Below are 19546 nucleotides of genomic sequence, written 5' to 3' on the forward strand. Positions count from 1 at the left end.
AAATCCAAAGGAAATGAAAATACTAACTGGAAAAGATATCTGCACCCCTGTGTTCACAGAAGCATTATTTACAATAGCCAAGGTATGGAAACAATCTATGTGTCCACCGATGGATGAATGGATTAAGAAAATGTATTTACAATGGGATTCAACCATAAAAAAGAAGGAAATCCTGGCATTTGTGACAACATGGTTGAACCCTGAGGGCATTATGCTAAGAGAAATAAGTCAGACAGGGAAAGACAAATATTGCATGTTCTCACATATATATGTGAAATCTAAAAAATCTAGATTCACAGAAACTGAGATCAGATTGGGCGGAGGATGGGTAAAGGGGGTCAAAGGGTACAAATTTCCAGCTATAGGATGAAAAAGTTTGGGGGTGTAATGTACATTACAGTTACTATAGTTAACAATACTGTATTGTATATTTGAAAGTTGCTATGAATGGATTTTTACAGTTCTCACGACAAAAACTGTAACTAAGTGAAGTGATGATGTAGTAACTAACGTTGTGGTAATCATTTTGCAATATATAAAAATTATTATGTTTAAACCTTAAACTTACACGATGTTATATGTCAATTATATCTCAAAACAGCTAGAGGTCAAAAAAAATGTTGAAGGGATGACATGGGAATACAGAAATTAATTATATATATAAAAAAAAAGAAAAAGAAAAGCCCTATAAAACCGAGAAAAGGAATGCAGTAGAGAATTATGACACCATGTATGAATCTCTACTAAGTATCTTTTGAAATCTCAGTGAAATTGAGTTTTGTAAAAAAAAAAAAAGCCCTGAAATTGACCTAAGAGGTAAAACAAAAACTGAAAAGACTAATAATGATGAAACAAATGGAAATAATTCGAAATTCTACTAATTCTTCCAAATTTTCAAATAGATAATATTCATTTTATGAATCTGGCTGTAATGTTAATTTTGAAAACATTAGAACAGGTAAAAAATTAACTATAAAATATTCTAATAGATGAACCATGCCCTAATTAAAAATGAAATTCTAATAAATTTAACCCAACAGGAAGTCAAAGGATCCAGTAAGGTTTATCCCAAGAATGCAAGAATTATTTAATATTAGCAGTCTAGTTAATATACATCAACTAGTTAAGAAAGCAAAAGCTGAATATAAAAATATATAAAAACCTGAATAGATGCTGAAAAGGATTCTGATAACATTTAACTACCTTTCTTTATGAAATCTGCTAGAAAACAGGCTACCTTCTCAGAATGATAAAAATGATCTATTTCAAACGTAACAACCAATATTTTACTTAAGTATGAAACAGAAGAGTCATTTCCATTAAAAGCAGAAAAGACAAGGATGACCACTCTTCCTATAACTATTTAACACTGTAGTGTCAGTTTTAGTCAGTACAATCAGACATGATGATATAAGAAAATAATGGCATAACTTTTCGAAAGGAGATGACTTGCAGAAAACGATTATATAACTAAGCGAATCCTAAGAGTGAGACAACTATAAAATGTTTAAAATCAACAAGAGAGGGACTTCCCTGGTGGCGCAGTGGTTAAGAATCTGCCTGCCAGAGATCAGCTCAGTGCTTTGTGACCATGTAGAGGGGTGTGATAGGGAGGATGTGAGGGAGACGCAAGAGGGAGGAGATATGGGGACATATGTATACGTATAGTGATGCACTCTGTTATAAAGCAGAGACTAACACACCATTGTAATTATACTCCAATAAAGATGTTTAAAAAAAGGGGGGGGGAATAAGAAAAAAGAAAAAAAACAGAGAAATAGACTTAAAATAAAATTGAAATAATAAAATTAGTATATTTAATCAAAAAAAAAGAATCTGCCTGTCAATGCAGGGGACACGGGTTCGAGCTTTGGTACATGCCATGGAGCAACTAAGCCCATGCGCCACAACTACTGAAGCCTGTGCACCTAGAGCCCGTGCTCCGCAACAAGAGAAGCCACCGCAATGAGAAGCCCGTGCACCGCAAGGAAGACTAGCCCAACTCGCCACAACTAGAGAAAGCCTGCGCACAGCAACAAAGACCCAATGCAGCCAAAAATAAATAAATAAATTTATTAAAAAAAAAAAACGAGAGAATTCATTAAAGTACCTGGATACAAAATATAATGGGGGGAAGATCCTACTCAGAATAGCAACACAAAAGTAAAACACCCCTAAAGATAATGTCTGGGTATCAGAATAAATAAAAAACACTCCATGATTGTGAATGGGAAGAATGATGATAATAAATGTGTTTATTCTTCCCATAGGAAAGTTTTATTGCAAATCAAATCAAAATAGCAATGGGATTTCTTTTTCTGGAAAACAACAGCATAATTCTAATCAATAACATGTTTCTGGAAGACAAAACAGGCGAGAACATCTAAGAAAAGAAGAATGTGTGTGGGTGGGGTGAGGAAGAAGACTAAGCCTATCAGATACTAAATTATTAAGCTACAATAAATTAAACAGTAACATCTCCACAAAATTGATAGACCAATCAATAGAAATGAACAGATAGCTTTGAAACAGCTTAATATTTGATAAAAACAATATCAAATCAATGGGAAAGATATGGATTATTTAACAAATTATAGAAATAGACTATTTTCCAACATTCAAGGTGGTTCCATTTCTCATTCCATAAATCAAAATGCATTCCAGAAGGAGTAAAGAATTAAATATAAAATAATTACCACTCTAACTAAATACTTAAAAATCTAGAAGGAAATGTAATAATGTTTAATTGATTTCAAGATAGAACTCTCTAAGCACAGCAAACAATTGAAGAAATTAAAAACAAAAAGATTGAGAGATATAATTACTACATAAAAATGGGTTGTTAAACAACCTGTAGTTGTTGAAAACTGAAAGCCAAACGACAAACTAGAACTCCCACAATAAATACAAAAGTTAATCCTTAACACATACACATACGTAAAAGAGCTCTTACAATTAAGAAAAATTCCTAAATAGAAAAACAGAAAAAGGACACTAAGAGAGAATTTAGAAATTTTTTACAAATATATGAAAAATATTAACTTCACTAGTAATTAAAAACTATAAATTAACGAGATACCATGATTTGCCCCTCAAATTATAAAGGTTAAGAAAATGTCATCAATATCTTTTGCTGGACAGGCTGAAGTTATACAACATTGGTAGGATTAGAAATCAGTACTTAATGGAAAGCAATTTTATATATGGCCTGAAATAAGTCCTTATGCTTTGACCTAATAATTCTATTTCTAGGAATCTATTCTAGGGCAAGAAATTAAAAACAACTCAAATGTCCAAAAATCATAGAACTTGGTGCCATAGAATTTTTTTTGAAGAATAGCAAAATGACTGAGAAAATGCTTATATAGAGTTTTTTAAAAGACATAACTTACTATACATTACTATGATTCCAATTTTGTAAAACAAACAAAAATCATACATATGTCTATCAAAAAGACTGAAAATATATAAAGAAATGCTAACAAGTCTTATGAATAACAATAGTTTTATTTTTGTTTTATATTTTCTATAATCAAAGGAATTATACATTATTTAAAAAAATTATTCTGAGAAAAGCTAAAAACAACAAAAACCAGTTAGGAATGACAGGAAATGAATAAAAAATTATATTTTTCTATAAATTTGGTAGTAAAAGGCATGAAAGGGATGTACTATAGCTTGAAAGGATAGTAACTGAGGAAAGTTGTTTTGTTTTGTTTTAAAGGCAGATAACAAACATGCTTATGGTAAGAGAAGTAAGTAGAAATACAAGATAAAGAAGGGATAACTTTTTGAAGATCCTACAGCAGGCTGAGAAAGTAGGAAGCAGAAGTATATAAAGAAAAAAAGGCTTTTCTGATGCGGAAAGTGAGCAAGAGAAGATGGCTCAATACAGAAAATTTTAAAAGACGAAGATGTAAGGCCTATTTGTTTTGATGTGGGAAAGGTCTGAATCATCTTCACTTTGCATTCCTGTAGAATAGTGATGGCAGGGTGAATGGCTTGTTACAAACTAGTTTCCCAATTGTCAGAATCACTGGATTTAATTAATGAACATATGTGACTAACCTGTGTTAAAATGTGAATGTGTGGAGGAAGAAGAAAGGTTAAGAACTACTGTTCTAGCAGATTGTCTTTCACATAGGTCAAACCTTTGAAGTGAATTCTTATGAGGTTAGAGTAGAGATGACCTTTTGACTATAATGCTAGGCTTGAGGAACAAAGAAGTGGTTTATAACAATTACTCTGAAAAGTAAAGTAAAAGTGAACAAGGGATAAAAAATTTGCCAAACAGCAGAGATGGCATTGTTGAAGTAAAGGTGCATGAATATACAGTAACTCTCTATATCACACGTTTGATAATTTTCTCTAGTAATATACTGCTGCCCAGGAGTAGAGAAAGCAGTCGTTAGGAATGATTCTAATTAGAGAACTGGTTATGGAAATATATATACACACACACACATATATATGTGTGTATATATATACTTAAGCAGAAGAACAGTTTTGAGGGTGCAAGATAAGGCATTTTAAAAATGGTTGACAATATGTGAGTTTGCTGAACAGAAAGGTAAGTGGAATCAGAGCTGGGTGGACAAACTGACTGTGGGAACAGGAAAAGCAAAAAACTGAAGACAAAAGTATAAAACACCAGTCAAGTGTTTATTATTTATAAACAATCCAAAGATACCAAACATTTAAATGCAGCTATACGTTTTTCTAAAAATGGTATTTCTAAGGTATATATAAATGAAAAACAGTTTCTGCTCAGAAAGTTATAATTCAACAATACAGTATTATTCACACACGAACAGAGAAATAGCTGACAGGTGACAGAGATAAACCTGAAAATTTCCCAACAACTTACCACTGTCTTGAGTCCAAGTTCCTAAGTTCTCTAAGTAGTTTTTCATTTTTCTTCAGGAGATGAAAGCTCCTCCTAAATAGAGAGATTTATAAACATTTTCATCACGTTTGCAGTGAATGACATGACAGTTCTGGAAATACTTTCCAGTCTACTCATGCAACTCTTATACTTTTCTTGCCTTTTCATACTTCTAACACAAAGGAGAACAGACCCTAAAAAAAATGTAAAGAATATATGTCATTATTTCTAGCCAGGCCCTCATACATTTCTGCTAGTGGATCATAATCTATTGGCCACTTAAATGTTTCCTTGCAGACACTGTGAGTTTCCCAAACTCATATTCAGGAAAATGGATAAAAATACTTATAGGTTCCTTCTCAAGAGTTTCATAAAAATATGTGAGAAAGTTGTTCCTCATGAGAAATAAAATATTCATAAAATCTAAATCATTACCAAATAAGGATGTATAATCCAGATGGAATTTGTTTTTTTTCTTGTTTTATATTATATGTATTTTTCTACACTACAAAGCAGTGTGTAAATTTTACCAAATACATTACATAGGTGCTAAATTATGTATAAATTATATTCATGAAATCAATGCTTGCTGTGGTAAAATATAGCTTCCCATCTTTAATTTTTCTCAAGAGACAATGTATGGACCATTCTACAGCAAAAGAGAGTAGAATGAATTTATATTAGTGGCAATTACCTGTATGTGGACATACCATAAGGCAAATTGTTTTCCTGATATAACATGGCTTTCCCATAAGGCAGAGGATACGCCCTTCTAATAAATGGAAGAGTTTAAACCAAGTAAGATTATAAACACTAGGTAAGCAAGTAGAATTCCAATTCAGTGCTTCACATGCATTTGAATTACTTTAAGATTTATTCATCCAGTGATATCTGAGCTCCCCTTCTACTACAAACTGAACAAAAACAATACATTCAATAATGCTTCTTCTTCCACTTCCCTACAGCTTTTAGTATCATAGAAATTTTAAAAATCAATTTTAAAGATAAATTTTAAAATATTTTTAATATTTAAAAATATTAATAATGCTTTACACTAGTGTACAATTTTAGTATTTTATGTACATTATCTAATTTAATTCTTACCATCATGTGAGGTAGGAGTTATTTCCTCAATTTGCAGACTGTAACCCGAGGCTCAAAGTTTAAGTGACTCTAACCTGGATCTTTTGCTTTAAGTCTCATGCCTTTTCATTTAACTCCTACTTAACTTACTTCAAAACTGTGTGTGTATTGCAAGTTTTCAATGAGGTTTTGCAATATGCATAAGAGAAAACAAAATTTAAAAAAATGAAATCCAGATTCTCTTCTTGATTTGATGCTAAATCCTGAGTTAATTTCTCTGATACAAACAAGAAATGATCATATCGCTGTTTGTCTAAAAAAAAGTTACGCTTATGTGCCATAATAAGAAATATACATTTGGGCTGTGTCCCCAGTTCCTGACACAGAGGTCCTAAAACCCTTGTAATTTCCTGAGTGCTGGAGGTAACAGGAGAGTCTTACACGACCTCCTAAAACCTTTGGAATTTCCTGGGTAATAAGAGCATCTTTTGTTCTAATAAGGTGACTCTTGGTGATGTCCCGGATAACTTCAGGATGGTGCCTCATCACCAGAAAGAGCAAGCCATGATTAGGATCTTGAAACTTTCAGCCTCACCTCTGGGGAGAGAGAGGAACTGGAGACTGAGTTAATAATCAATCATGCCTACATGATAAGACCTCCATGAAAATCCCTAAATTATGGGATTTGGAGAGCTTCCAGGTTAGTGAACACATTCAGGGTGCTGGGAGGGTGGCACACTGCAACTCCATAGGGAAATTTCCACACTTGGAATCCTTCCAGACTTTACCCTATGTCCCTCTTCATCTGGCTGTTCATCTGTATTCTTTAACTATCCTTTTTAATAAACTGATAAATGTAAGTAAATGTTTTACGAATCATTATAGTTAATTTTCATACCCAAGAAGGGGGTTGTAGGAACCTCTGATTTACAGCCAGTTGCCCAGAAGTATGGGTGACCCAGACCTGCAATTGATGTCTAAAGTGGGGGGCAGTCTTGTTGGTCTGAGCCCTTAACTTGCCTGTGCTAACTCCAGGTATTGTTGAAACTGCTTGGTGTGGAAAACTCACACATTTGGTGTTAGAAGTGTTATAAGAAAAAACAGTTTTTCCTATTAGCTTACATGAAGGTTGGAAAAAACAAGATTTTTTTCAATTGTATGAGCTATGAGTTCTAAGTCAGATAGTTATACTAGTCATTATGAAAATGTTAAAGTTAATTTATTACATTAAGTTATCTTTTTATTCCCTTGAAACCTGATTATGACTCAGTAGATGCAAAAACAAAAAAAAAAAGAAAAAAAAAGAAAATCTGCCCACTGGTCAAAGAACTAATTGGTAGGTAAAATTTAGCGAGGGAAACAACAGAGACTAAAATGCTGATCATAAGATGAATAAGACTAATATTTTTTTAAAAAACGAAAAATTTCTCCTTTATTCTTACCTTTTGTCCCAGGAATTCATTCCCAATATACTAAGAAGCAATCTGCAATAATAAAATGCTGACTGAGGTTTCTGAGGTGTTGGTTCATCTTGCTCCACAGCTTTCATGTTTAAGTCATTAAAGTGTTTCTCAACAAATTCTTTTTCCTCTGTATGCTGCTTAAGGATAGCGTTAATAACGTCATTTTCCTGTTTTTCAGAAATGCACACAGGCTGTGGAGCAGGAATATTAAGTGAGACTCCAGTCCTCTGTAAGCATTCAGGACTAGTTACACCTAAATACTGCAAAAGCTCGTCAAGAACATCTTCTTCATCTCTTATTGTATCCCAAGTTGGTACAGTTTCTCTAAATCTTCTTCTAAACTGGAGGGAAACCCCATCTTTAACTGTTATATCTTCTACGCATTCATGAGATGTAGAAGGCTCTTCTGGCTTGTCTTGGTGAGACAATGAAAGTATAAGAGATGTAGGTTCTGACAAACCACTTACAAGAGGTGGTCCATACAGGATGGCAGAATCCCATGAATATTTTCCAGAAAGATCACGTACTATAATCCTGACATTTGAATTGGCTGATGCAAGGCCAGCAGATAAACCTCCTCCAGGTATACTCTCTTCAGATCTGATCTGGATACAGGACACTAAGGTTGCATTGTTCAACACAAAGAACTGAATATTTGGACTCTCAAAGAGTTCAGGAGAAAGTTCAGTGCTTTCACTGTAATGATTGTCATGATTTTCACACACCTGACTTGTTAACATAGCAGGACCACCACTCATTGGATAATGGCCCAAGTGATTTACCAGATGTGTAATAACAGTGCGGGCAGCTATAGAGATTAATCCTTGTTGCATTTGAGTTTTCACTAGAAATAAAAAATATAATAAGTGAGTGGGAATACTGCTGCTTCCTAGGAAGTCATATAAGAATGAAACATTAGACAACAAATGGGGATTCCATCACATTATCAAAATCACATTCAAATATTTGAGTAAATATTAATATTTTCAATTTAGAGTATGTACTACAAGAATGATAACGAAGAAGAAAACTGTTCTTTGATGAAGTTTTGTTCATTTTTATAAGAAAGCCCTCTGAAAATTTTGCTTATGGATTCATAATTTAAACTAAGGCTCTTAAATGTACATCATACCTTCAAAGAAGGTTCAAAAGTGTTATAAATCACTTGAAATCACTTAGCACCCAGACTAAAAAGTCAATGAAATCCAACTGTTAAGTTTCTTATATTATGAGGAGATTCAGAAACATAGTTTGCAGCATGCCTTAAACGGCATTTAATTATGGCTTTTATGGATGATGTAAAAGTGTCAGAAAAAAGTGATCTTTCACTAAACTTTAGGAGTCAGGATCAATTTAAATAGTGAGTCAGTGTAGCCAGCATATGCCAAGGAAACTTTATTTTAAAGGAAAAAGTATTTTATGGCCTGCTTATTTTTCTAAGGCATTAAAGAGATCAGGAGCATATCTATATGAGTAACTTAAAAACAAACAAACATAGGAAATGGTAAAAAGAGAAAACTCAAAGAATATAGTAGTAAGAGGCCTGAAGAGGCAAGGTGCCTAATGTCACGACCTGAAGGAGGAGGAAAAAGGAGGGGAGGGTGGAAGGAAAACAAAGAATACAGAAAGAGAGTAAAGGGAGAAAGGAGGAAGTGCAGATAGACAATAACTTGTCCAAGCCCACTAGCCAAAGACTGCCAGTGTGATTCTATAGAGGGTTGATGTGGAAGCCACTTATGTAATGAGTGGTGTCAGGAAGTGGGGACAACTGGGTTAACTTGATACTTTTCATCTAGGAGGTGGGAGGAGAGTTGTCATTAGTAAAGACATACTAATCATTCATGTTAGAAGAGGGCGTTCAGTTGTGTGTTTGTGTGTGTGTTGATAGTGTTCTTGTCTGTCTTATATATAAGGTTACAGAATAATCATGTCTCTGTATTGTTCTACCACAGTGATATTGTCTGAGCATTGCTATATTCTGAAAGTTAATCATTTGGGAATACTATGGCCTAGCTACCAGAATAAATAGATTTGAAAATGTCCTGATGATCAAAGTATTACCTACATAAAATAAATTCCTTAATTTCGAGTGTACTTTGTGATCAATTTCAGTAACTATATAGAATTGTAGATATAGATATAGAATGTAGATATAGATGTAGAATGTAGATATAGATGTAGATATAGAATCAATATATAGTAAATATATATTGTAATACATAGTACTTTGTGATGAATTTCAGTAACTATATAGAATTGTAGATATAGAATGTAGATATAGATATAGAATGTAGATATAGATGTAGATATAGATATAGAATCAATATATAGTAAAATTCTCACATCAAAGGAAGATAAATTTTATTTCATGTAAATTATACCTCAATAAACTCAACTTTATAAAGTTTATAAGGGAACTAGGTTGTGCACTGCTGATATGATTACTTAAAAAGAGGCAAGAAAGAAGAACAATGTTATATTTTCGAGGTTGTAGCCCTCAAAATTCAGAACCGACACCACTGGGTACAGGCAAAGAGTCAGCAACAAATCAGCTGCTATGCCATTAATACCAATAACATCTTCTCCATTATTCCAACTCTAAAAAAGAACAGTTTTCTGTGGACTTTGGTTGATTTTGAAATGTTACTGAGTGTCAAACTTTTAATCTTCCGTAATCAAGTTTTATTTTACATACATGTATATATAAACATTTTCAGTTTACTTAAAAAGTTCCAATTACATTGAGCTGTTCTTTGATGATAGTATGGCTACCTCTGAAAATGAGCTATTCAACACTAGATAACAACACTAAATGATTAACCTTAATTCAATCCTACATTTTCAAGACCTATTATGGTAAAGTAAAAAGATATGCCACTGAATGATGAGAAACAGAGGGGTGATTTGAATCTAGTGCCTGCTTTTGCTTCTCTAATTATAGCTTAGATTTTAATGAGTGTTCACACTGTAAGAGGTCTTGCAGATAATCTAGCCAATACTTCTCATTTTGCACTTGAGTGTTCACAGAAATTCACTGATTACACTTAAAAAATAAATTAAGATTTCAGAAGTAGGTAGAAGCATTTTCTTTCCTAAGCTGCTTCTCCAAATTCAGGATATATATATATATTTATATAAAGGGACAGAAACCTCTCAACTTGTTAATTTGGCAGTTAGGTTTATTTAGATTTATTTTTGAATCGTAAGCTACAGAACATACACATCTTTCTTCTATATATCTTAGATATAAAGAAAACATATGAAATTCTCTAATGTAGAAATTCAAAATGAAATTCTAAAATAATCAGCCTTGTGAGAAAATGCAAAATGAAGATATTGATGCTTCTAAGGCTTTGTGTAACTAGCATTCATTTAAAAAAGTCTATTCAAGGTTGTCTTTTCATATTGTCAGATTAAACAAACCCTACAGCATTTGCAGCAAACCCGTAATTACTGATTATTATGGCATACAAAAGCAGCAAGACATAAAAAGCTGCTGCAATTCACTGCACTGTAATAGAACATGCAGAGGAAGTTAATTTTGGCAAATGCTTTAAATATGAGCTTTGCATAATATGTATAGGTGAAACTATAATTAAGACAGAATGAATTCTTTGGAGCCTCCTTTCACTCTGACCCTGCAAATGATGACTTTTTGCTAATAAGACTACTGCCATTTGACAAAAAGCCAACTTCACTACCTTGCTTTATTCTTCAGTAAATTTAATAATTACAGCTACTCCTGCCAATAATTCTCAAATCAGACTTGTTCAATCCAATACTGAGCTTATTAGGGACACTCTATGTTTAGAAATCTTTGGCCAAAAAAGTACTTGAAGATGATGAAGCATGCCTTAGACAAGGGCACAATGATTAGCCATTTCTGCCACATTAAAAAAAACCCACAGCATGTAGTCACTACAGACCACAGAATCACCTGCTGCTAGCTCACAGCTGTTCCTAAAAGGTTCTGCATTTATCTGGTCCTTAATACCTTTAAGAAAGTCCAAAGGGAACAACTATAATACATTTAGAGAATAGCACCCTACAGAGTATTTGGTATCAATATAAAGCTCATCTGTTTAAAACCTTTACACCTTTCTGTCTTTTACAGTGACTGTTAATGGCACAGTAAATTTGCATGAAATACATTAAAACTTCCCTTTACATAAGTAAACTATTTATTTCACTGTTTAAGAAATACACTATCCTGCCCTGAATCAAACTTTATCATTTTACACCTTTAAAAATGCAAAAAGCAAAGAATATTTTCATATAACTTTGTCCTTAAGTAAAAAAAACACTGTATTGTACTATGCCAAATCTAAAGAAATAATTACGTCACCTGTATCAATTATTGTCTGAATTATTTTTCCTATATTCCTATTTCACTTGTATATATGTGTTCTAGACAAATTATCAGCTATTTGTGATCAACCCAAAACCCTAGCCCTGTTTCCTTGATGTGTAACTTTATATCTTCACTTGCATTCTATGTCATCAATCCATTACCACGGCCACATCCTAAATGTTTTAATCATTTATAACTATTCTGCCTTTAAAAATCAAACTCTTCCTTGATAGTTTACTCTTTGACCACAACCTCCTAGTCTAGTGATTTCCCAATTTTGTTTTGTAGAGCCTGGGAGAGGGCTGTTGCAGATGAATGGGAGAGAAGTCAGCACAATCCCTGCTGCATCTCTACTTTAAAAAGTTTTACAAAGTGGACTTCCTTGTGAAATTTATTTGAAGAGGTTCCACTGCTTAAAAACTCATTTAATAAACCACTGTCCTAACATACTGATATGCTCTGTGGTTCTCAACCTTGGCTGCATATTAATCACCTGCAAGGTTTTAAAAATCCCAGCAATCCCAGATCAATATATCAAAATCTCTACGGACGGGACCAGACATCAGTATTGTAATATGCAGCCAAGGCTGAGAGAATCACTGTTCTAATTTGTTATTAACAACCACATCTACTTTCTGCATCACCTCTACTTTCTTCCAGCTTATTACCCATTTCCTAGCATCAGTTCAATCCTTACCAACCTTAGATTCTATAACTAAACCATATATCAGCATTCTGAAAGCCATTGTTCCCTTGTATATCTGCCAGATCCACCTTACTGAATGTTGACTGGTGTAACCAAAATTTTGCAGTTTCCATTTTCTACTGGGCCCTCAGTAACTTCTGTCAGTCCCCTTAATTTACTTCCACCTTCTTCTTTCTGGTCGCAGAGGAAGGGCTAATATTAACACCTAATCTTTCCAGCTCACCTCTCAGGAACTTCACTCTATTAATGATCCCCTTACTAACTTCCTTCTCAGCTTATCATTGAGTTTAACTGTCTTTAGAACTCCTTTCATCCTGAATAATCTTTTAACGTATCTATTGTTTTATCATTTTTCTTTGCTTTTTTAAAATAAAAAAGTCAAGCTTTTTTAAAGAGCACTTTTGACAGATGGCTCTACTTCCTTAACTTCTGCTTGCTCTTCAACCCACAGCCATCCACTTCTGTCTCCTACTTTTCTGCTGAAACTAAAGTAGATATATTTGTCAGTCTTTTTGTACTTGATATCTCTATCATTTAATACCATTGGCCAGTCTTTAAAAAAATCTTTCTCTTCTCTTTGTTTCTGAGAAACTACTCTCTCCTGGTTTTCCTTCCTTTCCAACTTTTTCTTCTCAGAATACACACACCCATGTAAATACATATTCCTAACAAAGACCCCTCTGCTAAGACCTAGATCTGCATGTACAATCAATTGTACTAGATCTAGATCTCTTCATATGAATATCCAACAGGCACTCTAAGCTAAACCATTTCCAATACTGCCCTCCTGATTTTCCCTCCTAATCCTTTAAACTTTCTCATATTCTTAGTCTAGTTTAGGGAAAATATAACCAATTTAACCCTTTAGCAACTCTTGCTTGGCCTATTGCAACAGCATCATGATTGGTCTCTCTGATCCTGAGTTAACCACCCTAAAATCAATCTAACATACTAGAGATCAGCAAACTTTTTCTGCAAGGGGACAGAGAGTAAATTATCTTCAGCTTTATGGGCCATGCTATCTCTGTCCCAACTACTCAACACTACTATTACTACACAAAAGCAGCCATAATGACACACAAATCAAGAGCATGCATGTGTCTCAATAAAACTTTCTTTATAGAAACAGGTGGCAGGCATGGGCCATAGTTTGCTGACGCCTGTAAACTACTACTATCAAAGTGCTCTTAATACTAATTTTATCATGTATATCAGTGGGCCCCAACATTTCTGGCACCAGGGACCAGTTTCGTGAAAGAACTTTCCCGCGGATGGGGGGTGGGGTGTGGAGGGATGGTTCAGGCGGTAATGGGAGCAATGGGGAGCGGCAGATGAAGCTTCACGTGCTTGCCCGCTGCTCACCTCCTGCTCTGCAGCCCAGTTCCTAACAGGCCGCAGACCAGTACCAGTCCGTGGCCTGGGGGTTGGGGACCCCTGATGTATATCACCTCCTTAAAACCCTTCAGTAATTGCTGGGTTCCTCTGGGCTACCCCTGTATCTTGAATGTACTTTTGTTTTAATATGTACTCATATCATAAGGTTACTTGTTTACATCTTTCCCTTTTATCAGAGAGTAAACTCTCTGAATGTAAAAACAATGTGGTTAAAAAACTTATCAGAATAACTCAGAAGTATAAAGGGAATGTCATCACATATAATCTTAGGAATTGTGTATCTGAAGTTGTTTCTTAAACTAAAAATGAACTTAGCTATAACGTACATGTCAAGGTAAACAATTACCAAGTAAGATATATTATCCTCCAGTATTTCTACCCAGGCCTCAAATCATACCTTGGGAGAACCCAAGCAACAATACTGTCCTGAAGAGAATTCATTTTACCTTCTGTTACTGGCTGGAGTTTAGAAGATCGTTCCGAATCAGGAGAGTGCAGAGGTTCAGGCTCTTTTAGGCTTTCCAAATGCATAAAAGGATCATAATCTACAGATGCCAAATCAGAGAGGCTTAATGGAAAATACCTTGGATTGCTAAAACACTGAGATCCATAAACACACCCATGTAATACCTGAAAATACAGGGGAAAAAACATACCAAGTTTTCCTTTTAAGTGAAAATAAATAAAGAAAAAGGAGAAAACAAGTCAACTGCTAATACAAGTACTTGACAAAAATTTTAAATATTTAAACACTTAGCTCTTCAATCAAGGTAAAATTTAATCTAAAAAAGAAGAATGAGCAAAATTTAACTAATGATTCTCATATTCAACAAAGACTTCTTTCAAAATTTTGCAATGAAACAACAGTGTCTTGTAGGAAGTACTTTTTAATTATCCCTAGGTACCATAAGATAAATCTATGTTCTTAGAAAACACCTAGCTCAGAGTTTCCCTGGTGGCGCAGTGGTTGAGAGTCCGCCTGCCAATGCAGGGGACACGGGTTAGTGCTCCGGTCCGGGAAGATCCCGCATGCCACGGAGCGGGTGGGCCCATAAGCCATGGCCACTGAGCCTGCGCGTCCGGAGCCTGTGCTCCGCAACGGGAGAGGCCACAACAGTGAGAAGCCCGTGTACCGCAAAAAAAGTAAATAAAAAATAATAATAATAAAAAAAAGAATCCGCCTGCCAATGCAGGGGACACGGGTTCGACCCCTGGTCCAGGAAGATCCCACATGCCACGGAGCAACTAAGCCCGTGAGCCACAACTACTGAGCCTGCACTCTAGAGCCCGCAAGCCACAAATACTGAGCCCACGTGCCACAACTACTGAAGCCCGTGCGCCTAGAGCCCGTGCTCTGCAACAAGAGAAGCCACCACAATGAGAAGTCCACGCACTGCAGCTAAGAGTAGCCCCCGCTTGCCGTAACTAGAGAACGCCCAAGCATAGCAAGGAAGACCCAATGCACCCAAAAATAAATTTATTAAAAATAAATACCTAGCTATAAAACAATGAAAATGTAATACTAAGAAATGTTATTTCTTTAGGTTTTAAAAACCCTTGGTTACCAAATAAATAATAAAGCAAAGAAGTTTACCTTATAAATACAGTTGAGGACAGATTTTTCTATTTTATCATTTTCTGCTCCTGTTGCATGGACTGGTTGGAGCAGTGTCTTTAGAGGTAAGGCCATGATCCAGTCCAGAAGGCACAGAAGTAAGGATACCACCAACTGAAACAACAACAAAAAAGATCATTATTATTGTAAACTCATAAAATAAGAGTTAAAAATTTAACAGAAATTCACCAACTTATCTTTTGTTTTCCAAAATGTATTTCAGGAACTATCAACTAAGTTCCACCATTAATATTTACCTAGACCTAAATGATTTTAAGATGTATATGAACATTACTGTGGGTTTCTCCCTTATATTTTAGGGCAAGCAAGCACAATGAAACCTTAAGCATAATAAAAACAGGAACATTAAAATTATTATTATTTTTTAATTAATTAATTAATTTTTGGCTGCGTTGGGTCTTCATTGCTGCACACAGGCTTTCTCTAGTTGCGGCGAGCGGGGGCTACTCTTCGTTGTGGTACGTGGGCTTCTCATTGCAGTGGCTTCTCTTGTTGTGGAACACGGGCTCTAGGTGCATGGGCTTCAGTAGTTGTGACTCGCGGGCTCTAAAGCACAGGCTCAGTAGTCGTGGCACATGGGCTTAGTTGCTCCATGGCACGTGGGATCTTCCCAGACCAGTGATTGAACCCGTGTCCCCTGCATTGGTAGGCGGATTCTTAACCACTGCGTCACCAGGAAAGTCCCCAAATTATTTTTAAACAAACATAAAAACACTGAGCTTAAAAGACAACAGACATCAATTAGCTATTCTTACGTAAAGCACAAGAAATGGAACACAAATGAAAGGTTTGAGTTCATATGTATTACAATCATTTCCACATTTCTTTTCTAATTTAACACCTCACTGAGCAACCGGCCAGAAAGACTATCTTAACCACTTTCTGATACTCTTACTAATTACATTAAATGAATTTTTCTACTGGACATGTTTAAACTGATGGATGTTATAAACAAAACACTGTTATCTAAAATGTAGAGTAAAATAGCAGTATCTATGTGGTCCATTTTATTGAATAAAGAATCACAATTAGTACCATAAAAGTGTCAATCAAGTAGCAATAAGAGATACACTGATCTTTAGAATCAAAGACCAACTCTCCAACTCAAAGAGTAATGCTGGCCTAAATCTCACAACACACCCTCCAAAAGAACAATAAAGAACAAAAAGAACCAATAAAATATCACAAAACCCACATCCTCAGTATAACCAGAAAACAGAACATTCAAAATTCAATTATCTGTGAGTAGAAAATACACATGGCAAATCCAACAAGCTTTTACCCATTCTCCCACTGCAAGCTCTCATGAAGAGTGAGGGTAGTTTGGGTAAGCTGTAAAAGAGAGAAGGAAACCAGGTACAAACCAAAAAACCAAGCCCCCCAAAAAAGGTCTACCTTAAGTGTGAGAATAATGAAAAACATGTACTGGTAGATAGGGTACTGAGTAGAAGGAAAGTATTTAAAAGTACTGCAGGAAAGGTAATACTTTGGGGGAGAAAAATGTTAAAAGGGAATGGAGAGACACCTTGTGGAAAACATAATGTGAAAAGAAAAATGAAAAGAGAAATTTAAGACCTTGCAAGATTTTTACAATTTTTTAAAAACTGATGGTTCTGTAATTCCTCTCCCACCTTAGTGTCATCCAATGAAAACACTATACTTTGTTAAACTGCCAGAAGAGGGAGCTCTTGAAATAGGAATCTTATAAACCACCCCAAGCCACCAACCTTGTCCACAGAAATGCAGACAGTCTTCATCTATAAAAAACTACTATAAAAAGAAAACAGAAAATGAGAATCTTAAGCAATTCAGCTGATGAAAATTCCTGCCCACCAAAACCAATAATGAAGCAGAAGAAAACTATAACACAACCTTTTAATCTAAATTAAATATTGTCAAATAGCATTTAGGTATAGGGGACAACGAAAATCCCATCTTAAATCAGGAATTTAAAAAACTAAGAAGAAATAGACCAAAAAGGGAAGAATTGATTCAAGTCAGGAAAGAAAACTAAAAAAGGATAAAATGATATTAGAAATGAAGCCCAAGTTATAAGATGCCTAAGGAAGAATAAGTTAAAAAAAATAAAAAGAAAATTTAATAAGGGGTATTGAATAAAGAGAACAAAAGTGAGACAAAGAAAAAGATAAAAAATGTCACAGAGAAATGACTGGAATGGAAGACAGAAAAAGAATATCCTATTCACTTAAATGTGGAGTCCCCAAAATCTACATATTGACAAGGCCTACCAGATCCAGGACAAACTGACCTGCAATAATCAACTCTAATACATATCCTGGTAAAACTTGAAAAGTAAGACCTAAAAAAATAAATATATGTGTGTGTGTGTGTGCGTGCGTGTGTATGTGTGTATCTCCTTAGAGCCTCCAGGAAAAAACATGAAATAACTTACAAGGACAAGAGAATAAAAATGGCATCAGATTTCTCAAAAACAGTATACAAGCAAGGCAACATTAAAAAAAATAAAAACCTCAAGGAAAATAAGTGTGAACCAAGGATTCTTTTCAAGTATCTACTTGAAAAGTAGCTACTTTTCAAGTATCTTGTTGTTACAGAAAAAAATTTACATATGCAAGAGCTTAGGGAATTCTGCATTCATGAGCCCATCTTGAAGAATAAAGATGAACTTCATTTAACCAAGAAGCTGACTGAGGAACTTCAGTAAAAAGTCTAACAGTGAGTATCTGATATATTTAGTTATGGATCTAAGATTTTTTAAAAATGTAGAGATGAGTGTAGAAGAATCATTTGTTATATGACATATGCTAAATGTTACGTGCAGACATAAAGGAACTAAAAATAAAGGTAAAGAGAGAGAAGAAAAGTAACATAAGCTCACTTATTAACATATAGGCAACATATGGGAGATAAAGGATACCATTAAATAATCACAAACCATATAGTATAAAAGGTTAAGAAAGCAAGGGAACAAAGGCATTAAAAAAAGTATACATATAAAGGTAACTACAAGAAAAAAGTACAAAGTTTCCTGAATACCAAAAGAATTTTAAGAAGAACAAAGGAAATACATCATGCAGAGAAAGAAACAGAAAATATAATATGCATAATAATCATAAAATAGAATGACAGAGGTAAGATAAAAAATACAATATATCATAAAAGTGGGTTTAACTTGCCTAATAAAAGAAAAAGATTTTCAATTTGGCTCACAAAGCAAGACGCAAGTATGTGTTGTATTCAAGAGATATAGTTAAACAAAAAGATTCAGAAAGGCTAAAACTAAAGAGATGGAAAAAGGTACACCAGGCAAATTAGAATTCAAACCAAAAAGCATTAATGTTAAAGCTATAATTCAAAATGAAGATAAAACAGTTATGGATATCTATGTATAAAATAACAGTGACTACAAAGGAAAAACCACAGTAGATGCAAGGAAATATAGAAATATTAATAGAAGACTTTAACACACCACTCTCAGTACAAGACAGGTCAAGAAGACAAAATATAATCCACATTAACAAAAGTAGAGATCTTCAAAAATGTTTATCAATAGTAAAATGATTTTGTCACCAAAAGAGTCTGAAAACTGCTAGTATAGAAAGTTAAGAAACAGACCCAAGTAATTATGGAACTTGATTATTCATTAAGAGGCAAAGAGGAACTTTTTAATAAAGGGAACTCAGAAATCTGGTTATCCATTTAGGAAAACAACAAAAATTAGATCCCTATCTCAAAAGACAGAAAATAAACTTCAAATGGATGAGGGGTAAAAGTGTAAACAATGAAGCTGTATAAGTACTAGAAGAAAACGTGAAAAGGTTTTCTACCTGTGGCTCAAAATCTAGATACCTAATGAAGTAAAAGATTGATAAATTGACTTACATAAAAAACTCCCTAATATGTAAACATCTGAGGGAAAAATACCAAAATCTGACTGAAAATGTAAAAACATATGAATGGACAATTCACAAAAATAAAGTAAAAAATTAGGCCATTAATAAATATGAGAAGATATTCAACTTCACTTATAAAAAGAGAAAGGTAA

At 34.3% G+C, this 19546-nt stretch overlaps 1 protein-coding gene across 7 annotated transcripts in view; it reads right to left on the bottom strand.

The window, feature by feature from the left end:
• RALGAPA1 (Ral GTPase activating protein catalytic subunit alpha 1) overlaps window positions 1–19546 on the bottom strand; it is a 222333-nt gene that overhangs the window by 59697 nt on the left and 143090 nt on the right. For all 7 annotated transcript variants that reach the window (XM_033428377.2, XM_049705925.1, XM_012533079.3 and 4 more), the window contains 4 exons: window positions 15478–15612; window positions 14330–14513; window positions 7411–8275; window positions 4868–4939 (listed from right to left, as the gene is read on the bottom strand). In XM_033428377.2, coding sequence (XP_033284268.1) covers window positions 4868–4939; window positions 7411–8275; window positions 14330–14513; window positions 15478–15612 — 1256 coding nt within the window. The remainder of the gene's footprint in view (window positions 1–4867; window positions 4940–7410; window positions 8276–14329; window positions 14514–15477; window positions 15613–19546) is intronic.

This window comes from Orcinus orca, chromosome 2 (genome assembly GCF_937001465.1).
Source record: "Orcinus orca chromosome 2, mOrcOrc1.1, whole genome shotgun sequence".
Classification (NCBI taxonomy): Eukaryota; Metazoa; Chordata; class Mammalia; order Artiodactyla; family Delphinidae; genus Orcinus; species Orcinus orca.